The following is a 9,234-nucleotide window of genomic DNA, read 5'->3' as shown; positions in this document are numbered from 1 at the left end:
TGCCCTCTGTCTCTCTGTCCTCTGTCCTCTGTCTCTCTGTCTCTCTGTCCTCTGTCTCTCTGTCCTCTGTCCCTCTGTCTCTCTGTCCCTCTGTCCTCTGTCCTGTGTCTCTCTGTCCTCTGTCCTCTGTCTCTCTGTCCTCTGTCGTCTGTCTCTCTGCCCTCTGTCTCTCTGTCCTCTGTCGTCTGTCCCTCTGTCGTCTGTCTCTCTGTCCTCTGTCTCTCTGTCCTCTGTCCTCTGTCTCTCTGTCCTCTGTCTCTCTGTCCTCTGCCTCTCTGTCCTCTGCCTCTCTGTCCTCTGTCTCTCTGTCCTCTGTCTCTCTGTCCTTTGCCCTCTGTCTCTCTGTCCTCTGTCGTCTGTCTCTCTGTCTCTCTGTCTCTCTGTCCTCTGTCCCTCTGTCTCTCTGTCTCTCTGTCCCTCTGTCCTCTGTCCTCTGTCCTCTGCCTCTCTGCCTCTCTGTCCTCTGTCGTCTATTCTGTTTGTTTCCTTTAAACATCGTTCATCTCATGATGCGTTCCAGAGCCGCTGGAAATGTGAGAATCCAATAATACCTTGTGATGTCACAGTGTAACCTGGGGGATTTGTTTTGAACCTGCTGGAGAGTAGTTCAGAAGAGACTCGGTCGAATGTTCGAATAATAAAGTCTTGATATGATGAGACACACATGGACTGACGATCGTCTCACCACAGTGTAAGATATGATGACATCACAGTGTCAGATATGATGACATCACAGTGTCACATATGATGACATCACAGTCTCACATATGATGACATCACAGTGTCCCCTGAGCTGGGACAGTCCTGCAGAGTTAGTGTGTGTACTGTGTGTATTTATACTCTGTGTGTGAATCACTGATCGTCTCCCTGCACATCAACACACCTGACCACTCACATCTCCTGACAGTCTTTGAACACACCACACAGGGACCAGAGACAGACTGGGACAGACCCAGTCAGCTGCTGGTCTCCTGTCAGTCTGACCTTTGACCTCACCTACCTGGGGACTCCAGGCGGAGGCGCTCTGTTGGGTCGGGAGGGGATGGAGGGGGGTCCGGGGTCAGGTGACACTGCGGGGCGGGACGGAGGGCCGGGGGCCGCCCGGCCGCCTGGACGAGGAGGTCCAGGAGGGGCCCGACGCTGGGGGGTGGGGCTGGACATGGGGGACCTGCAGAGACCAGCAGGGTGACTCAGAGCTCACACACATCCTGAGTCTGAGGGACAGATGACCTGTTGCTAGGTTACCTGCGTCCAGACGGCATCCCAGTCACCTGCAGCCAGGAGTCGTCGACAGGCGGTGGCATCGCCGTGGTGATGGTGGAAGTGCTGATGTCACCGATGATGTGGAGTCCTTCACGCAGGGCGTGGTACATCCTCAACATCTCCTCACGGTGCTGAGCCTGAGGGACAGGGACAGAGACAGAGACAGACAGAGACAGACAGACAGAAACACAACAAGCATTCAATCAAACTTTTTTTCAGCACATTACACCTAACAGATACTGTCTGTCTCTGTCCTCAGTGTGTCTCACCTGTTCCTGGGACTCCTCCATCAGGGTGTTCTGGTCTCCACAGGAGTACAGCTGAGCCAGCAGGTCTGCATGGATGAACTCTTTAGTCTGAGGAGCAGAGAGGAGGTCACATGACTCATTACATCACTTCCTGTGTTGATATCAGAACATACTGTAGGTTAGCCTTATGCTAACAGGAGCTAACAGGTCACAGCTTCATGTTTATGTAGCTAACGTTAGCTACAGCCTTGAATCACAGTGTGTCCTCCGCCTCACTCGCCGCCACAGACCACCTACAGGAGGAGAGCAAGCAGCACCTCCTGTCAGTGGCTGCAGGTACCTCAATCCATCCAGATCAAACACCAGCTCTGAGGGAGCGGACAGCCCCACCTCCCCACCATGTCAGCAAACATTCTGTTGCTGCTGTTACACAGGTTGGACGTGACACTGACATCGACCACCACCTGCTGCGACACCTGATGATGGGGGAGGGGTTTGAGCTGACTGAATTCAACCTGCTACAGCTACCAATAAAAGATCGTCTCCAGGACTGCTCCCTGATGTCCTGAGGTGGAAAGAGCAGGGTGGAGGGAGCAAGGTGGAAGGAGGGAGGTGGAAGGAGGGAGGTGGAGGGAGCGAGGTGGAAGGAGCAGGGTGGAGGGAGCAGGGTTGAAGGTGGGAGGTGGAGGGAGCAAGGTGGAGGGAGCAAGGTGGAGGGAGGGAAGTGGAAGGAGGGAGGTGGAAGGGGCAGGGTGGAAGGAGGGAGGTGGAGGGAGCGAGGTGGAAGGAGGGAGGTGGAGGGAGCGAGGTGGAGGGAGGGAGGTGGAGGGAGAGAGGTGGAGGGAGCGAGGTGGAAGGGGCAGGGTGGAAGGGGCAGGGTGGAAGGAGGGAGGTGGAGAGAGTGGAAACACTGAGTGACTACAGGAAGCATGTGGTCGTGGAAAGAGGGAGGAGGTCTGTGTGTGTGTGTGTGTGTGTGTGTGTGTGTCATACGTTGTTGACCATCAGGTGCATGATGGTCTTGGGGATCAGGTCTCTGACGGTGCGGTGGATGATGGACAGGTACGAGTCCACCAGGTTCCTGACGATCTCCACCTGTCGCTCCAGCTGAGGGTCCAGACTGTGGATCTGCCCGTCCCCACTTGACTCCTCCGCCTCCACCTGCACACACACACACACACACACACACACACACACACACACATATTAACTACACATGTGTGCGCACATACACACACACACACACACACACACACACACACACGCACACACACCTGTGGACCCTCTGTGACATCAGTGGACACAATAACAGAAACACGTGTCAGAGACATGAACTCACCTTCTCTTTATCCTGCAGGAGGAACAAACAAAAACAACAGCATGTCAATACCTCTGTCAACAACAATAACAACAACAACAACATTAATGTGTTATAATAGTGTACCAACAAGTTACATCACTGCAGTAATAGTGAGTCGTACCACGCTGCGTTCAGGGTACACTCCAGCTCGTAGGAAAGAAGCCTTCCAGCTGTCCACCTCCTCCTGAGACTCACTGGCCAACTCAAGCTGACGGTAATCTTTGTACACGTTCCTGAAACAGGTGCAGTCTCATCTTACTACAGGGTGATGTCATCTTACTACAGGGTGATGTCATCTTACTGGACATGTTCGTACTCATACTGTGGTTTTATTCTTCTTGTGCAGCATGTTTTAGTGGAACAGGCCCTGTCACGGTAACACTGAACGCATCATCTGAGCGACCATGACACGAACATTCACACTGACCCCTGGTCTGTTTGTCTTCCGATAATTCTGATAAAGTTTATTCAAACACAATGAGCACGTCCTCAGCAGTGTCACTGTGTGTATTTATACTTTCAACAGATGCTCAGAACACAAAGAATCTGACAGTAAAATACTGATACAGGAACATTATAATATTACAGTAGTATTATAATATTACAGTAGTATTATAATATTACAGGAACAAATCAATCCAATCAACGGTCAGATCATTGATCAGGTGACTGCTCTGACATCATCAAAATACAATCACTGCCCTGTGGTTGTATGACTCCGCCCACCAATCAGGTATCTCTCACAGTTTTCATCCATGTCTGAAAACATGGACGCTTCTTGACTTGATCAGTGCTTCTACTGTATTTGACCTGCAACGACATTACTGTCCTCACAATCAGTAATGTCCTCATAAGGTCAGTACGAAGACCAGTAAAATGTCCTCGCATACAGGTTGCACCAATGCACACACACTCAAACACACACCGACACACCAACACACCGACACACACACACACACACACACACACACACACACACACACACACACACCTGTGCTCGGTGTTGAACAGGGCGAAGATGTGTTTGCTGGACATGAAGCTTTTCTCGATGTCTTTGAGTTTCAGGTTGTCCACAGGTAGCATGTACTTCTTCTCCTTCTCCTGTGACATCACAACAACAACAACGTCAGTAATAATAATAACAACACTGTTTAACACTAACACCTCAACAGAGTGACCCACACCTACACACTGTTTATACTCTGAATACTTTGACTGTGTGTGTGTGTGTGTGTGTGTGTGTGTGTGTTTTACCTCATCATCTTTGTACCAGCACAGCGTCTCAGCTGTCAGGACAAACCAGTACTCTTTAGCTCCGCCCTTCATGATGCTGATGTTGTTGATGGTCAGCCAGCCTTTACGGATCACCTGTGCACACACACACACACACACACACACACACACACAGGTGGTGGGTGATGACATCATCAGTGATAATCAGCAGTAACTATGGAGGAAACACTTGAGCCTCAAAGGTCACACTGCTGCGTTGTGATTGGTCGTTGCTAGTCAGTCACACGCTGTGTGAGGAACTCACCATGATCTCATCCTGGTTGCGACGGCAACAGAAGCGGACACAGAGAGAGCGAGAGAGAGGGAGAGAGTGAGAGAGAGAGGTGGTGAGACGGAGAGACGAAAAAACACAAAGCGGCTTCTCCTCTATCAGGTCACATGACCACACCATCAGGTCACATGACCACACCATCAGGTCACATGACCACACCCACCTGGTTTCCTGCCGCCTTCTTCTTACTCATCTGACTGCTCTTCTGCTGGGCACTGAGGGACAGACAGGGGCACAGACAGGGGGACAGACAGGGGGACAGACAGGGGCACAGACAGGGGGACAGACAGGGGCACAGACAGGGGCACAGGTGGTCAGTATGTCAGTGGTTGTCTCTAACAGGTGGAGAACAGTGTGTAGTTAGTGTCTTACTTGGCGAAGCCGATGAAGTCATCATGGTTGGTGTTAATGTACGCCAGCTCTATGTCGATCAGCAGCATCACCTGGAGACAGAACAGGTGACATCACATGTTTGGTTGTGACGTCAGATGTTTGGTTGTGACATCACATGTTTGGTTGTGACGTCAGATGTTTGGTTGTAACGTCACATGTTTGGTTGTGACATCACATGTTTGGTTGTGACGTCAGAAGTTTGGTTGTGAATCAGATGTTTGGTTGTGACATCACATGTTTGGTTGTGACGTCAGATGTTTGGTTGTGACATCACATGTTTGGTTGTGACGTCAGAAGTTTGGTTGTGACGTCAGATGTTTGGTTGTGACATCACATGTTTGGTTGTGACATCACATGTTTGGTTGTGACGTCAGATGTTTGGTTGTGACGTCAGATGTTTGGTTGTGACATCACGTTTGGTTGTGACATCACATGTTTGGTTGTTGACAGAGAGCAGCTGGTATCAGCCTGTCCTACTGATGATGCCATTTCCTGTGGAAGTGTGTTATACTGTCAGTCATGTGATAACCTGAGTTTAATGTATGACATCATGACATTACAACACAGATCAGAGCTGTCAGCGACCAAGCATGATAACGTTAGCTTAGCATTATTAGCTTCCTCTGTAAAGTAACTGTTAGATCAGATTCATTTGGATCTCTTCATTAATTTGACCTCAGGTGACCTCAGATAAAGGTCACCTGAGGTCACCTGAGGTCACAAACGTCATGAGAAGTTAAACATGAACAGCAGTTTGTTCTCCAGCTGCTGTCTGTCCTCTTGTCCATCTCTGTGTCTGTCTGTTCCTTTGGCACAATGCATGATGGGATATGTTGCTTGGTGACCATCAGTTTTTCACTACTTCTCACAGTGCATTGTGGGATACTGAGTCCACTGTACACTCTGACATAACTACAGGATGGTGGACTATGGAGTGAGGAGGAAGTGATTTTGGACACAGACACTGATGTCGTCCAATCAAACTGGCGTCCGCTCGCAGTGAGCTCAGTGATGTCAGAGTACTTCCTGTCTGTATCTACAGATCAGCTGAGGAGAACGTAGAACCTGATGATCCTCGGGTGTGTCTCTAACACTGTGTCCTGATTGGACGACAAGTGGACGATGATTCCTGCTGATGTCACCACAGAGACATGAAAATGATGGCGTCTGTGTGAAGTGAGGTCAGAGCTGAAGCTAAACGGAGTAAAGATGGAGGTCTGACGCAGAACAAGTTACCTGTGGTCGCTCTGCTGTCAGTATGAATAGTAAGTGTGTGTTATGTGCATGTTCTCATTGGTCACACACAGGCCACAGCTGATTGGTCAGTTTACATGAAAGAGAAGATCTAATGACACGTGATGACATGACGCTCACTTCCTGTTAGGACACGTCTGAAGGCCTCTGATACCTTTGACACATTTCCTCCTCTGGAGTCACCTGTCTGACTGACATCACTTCCTCCTGCAGCTGCATGAACGGGCGGAGCTATCCTCCCTCTCCGTCTCCTCCTCTTCATCATCATCATCATCATCATCATCATCTGAATATTACTATCTGACCTGTTGACAGTATTTGAGTTATGAAATGATTCTGTCAGATAGACAGACACACAGACAGACAGACAGACACAGACAGACACACAGACAGACAGACATACAGACAGACACACAGACAGACAGACACAGACAGACACACAGACAGACAGACATACAGACAGACACACAGACAGACAGACACAGACAGACACACAGACAGACAGACATACAGACAGACACACAGACAGACAGACACAGACAGACACACAGACAGACAGACATACAGACAGACACACAGACAGACAGACACAGACAGACACACAGACAGACAGACATACAGACAGACACACAGACAGACAGACACAGACAGACACACAGACAGACAGACATACAGACAGACACACAGACAGACAGACACAGACAGACACACAGACAGACAGACATACAGACAGACACACAGACAGACAGACACAGACAGACACACAGACAGACAGACATACAGACAGACACACAGACAGACAGACACAGACAGACACACAGACAGACAGACATACAGACAGACACACAGACAGACAGACACAGACAGACACACAGACAGACAGACATACAGACAGACACACAGACAGACAGACACAGACAGACACACAGACAGACAGACATACAGACAGACACACAGACAGACAGACACAGACAGACACACAGACAGACAGACATACAGACAGACACACAGACAGACAGACACAGACAGACACACAGACAGACAGACATACAGACAGACACACAGACAGACAGACACAGACAGACACACAGACAGACAGACATACAGACAGACACACAGACAGACAGACACAGACAGACACACAGACAGACAGACATACAGACAGACACACAGACAGACAGACACAGACAGACACACAGACAGACAGACATACAGACAGACACACAGACAGACAGACACAGACAGACACACAGACAGACAGACATACAGACAGACACACAGACAGACAGACACAGACAGACACACAGACAGACAGACATACAGACAGACACACAGACAGACAGACACAGACAGACACACAGACAGACAGACATACAGACAGACACACAGACAGACAGACACAGACAGACACACAGACAGACAGACATACAGACAGACACACAGACAGACAGACACAGACAGACACACAGACAGACAGACATACAGACAGACACACAGACAGACAGACACAGACAGACACACAGACAGACAGACATACAGACAGACACACAGACAGACAGACACAGACAGACACACAGACAGACAGACATACAGACAGACACACAGACAGACAGACACAGACAGACACACAGACAGACAGACATACAGACAGACACACAGACAGACAGACACAGACAGACACACAGACAGACAGACATACAGACAGACACACAGACAGACAGACACAGACAGACACACAGACAGACAGACATACAGACAGACACACAGACAGACAGACACAGACAGACACACAGACAGACAGACATACAGACAGACACACAGACAGACAGACACAGACAGACACACAGACAGACAGACATACAGACAGACACACAGACAGACAGACACNTCTGGACACCACAGGGTGGATGCTGTCCCTCTGTCCCTCTGGACACCACAGGGTGGACGCTGTCCCTCTGGACACCACAGGGTGGATGCTGTCCCTCTGTCCGTCTGGACACCACAGGGTGGATGCTGTGCCTCTGTCCCTCTGGACACCACAGGGTGGATGCTGTCCCTCTGAACTTACTGATACTCTGTATGACACCAGAGGTCAGCTCACATCTCATTGGCTGTTGACCTCTGTGTTTCAGGACATCATCCTCAGTAATGTTACAGATGACGTATAGTTTGTTAAAATGTTGACACTAATTTGGGGACAGGGACACGTGTCCTCCTGTTGTTAAACGTTTGTTTCTGACTGTGAATCTTGTTAGCATGAATTTAGCTTTCAGGCTAACAGCTGATTGGACTTCAAATATGTCTCCTGTTTATCTGGGGTTTGTCCTACTTCCTGTAACAATCTTTTAATTACATGAGAACCTTATGGGATGGAAATGACTGTTCCAGGTCTTAGTCAGAGCCTTGGCTGTTAGCAGGTAATAAACTTTAGATTTAACTGAAGAAAATGTCAAAATATAAATGAATTTTAATTTGTCTGATAGGTGACTGAGGTGTGAGAGAGAAAATGGCCGACATGGTGTCATCATCAAGACATAATGTTTACCACAGAGTCCATTATGTCCTGATAGAGGACACCACGTCGGCCATTTTCCCTCAACACTTCCAAACTCTAGTCGAGGTACCTTCTGAGTGCACTGCCTGACGGTGTTGACGAGCTCGTTGATCACCAGGTCGACACATTTCTGACACGGCTCTTTGATCTGAGCGATTAGACGCTTCACGATCGTCTCAAACGCCATGTCGGGTGTGAACAGACCCGTCCTGGACAGAGAGCACAGGTGGCATCACACTCAGGTACCTGAACACACACACACACACACACACACACACACACACACACACACACACACGTAGCGCACAACTGAACACACTGTGACTGACACTCACCTGATGCCGTGGATGTTCTTGATAGCGTAGCTGATCTCTTTACGAAGAGTCTTCTCATCACTCTCCAACTGCACACACACACACACACACACACAGACACACACACACACACAGGTTAAACTTGCTGATTTTTGGTCGTCACCTTTACAACACATTACCAGGACCCAATATCCGTACCCGCCACATGTGGGTGGAGTTTGGCGGTGGCATGTGACACAGTCACTCTGACAGTTTGAACACATCAGGCTGTAACTGTTTGTGTA

General features: G+C 49.2%; 1 protein-coding gene across 1 annotated transcript; it reads right to left on the bottom strand.

Moving 5' to 3' along the window:
- Nucleotides 1-972: 972 nt before the first annotated feature.
- Nucleotides 973-9,181, bottom strand: LOC126394931 (dynamin-1-like). The gene is made up of 14 exons (XM_050052072.1): nt 9,149-9,181; nt 8,972-9,039; nt 8,707-8,845; nt 4,808-4,878; nt 4,599-4,650; nt 4,409-4,420; nt 4,126-4,239; nt 3,863-3,972; nt 2,993-3,104; nt 2,851-2,862; nt 2,505-2,672; nt 1,533-1,619; nt 1,246-1,400; nt 973-1,168 (listed from the first exon to the last, which is right to left on the bottom strand). The coding sequence occupies exons 1-14, from the start codon at nt 9,179-9,181 to the stop codon at nt 997-999; spliced, it is 1,305 nt and encodes a 434-aa protein (XP_049908029.1). The 3' UTR covers nt 973-996.
- Nucleotides 9,182-9,234: the final 53 nt, after the last annotated feature.

Source organism: Epinephelus moara, chromosome 8, assembly GCF_006386435.1.
Source record: "Epinephelus moara isolate mb chromosome 8, YSFRI_EMoa_1.0, whole genome shotgun sequence".
In the NCBI taxonomy this organism is placed as follows: domain Eukaryota; kingdom Metazoa; phylum Chordata; class Actinopteri; order Perciformes; family Serranidae; genus Epinephelus; species Epinephelus moara.
This window is presented reverse-complemented; position numbering and strand designations above follow the sequence as displayed.

Coding starts and splice junctions, on each gene's coding strand:
- LOC126394931 (XM_050052072.1), bottom strand. CDS start 9,181: ATGCCACCGCCAAACTCCACCCACATGTGGCGG. Junction 4,651..4,807: donor GACTTCATCGGCTTCGCCAA/GTAAGACACTAA, acceptor TCTGTCCCTCAG/TGCCCAGCAGAAGAGCAGTC. Junction 3,105..3,862: donor CTGTTCAACACCGAGCACAG/GTGTGTGTGTGT, acceptor CACCTGTTTCAG/GAACGTGTACAAAGATTACC.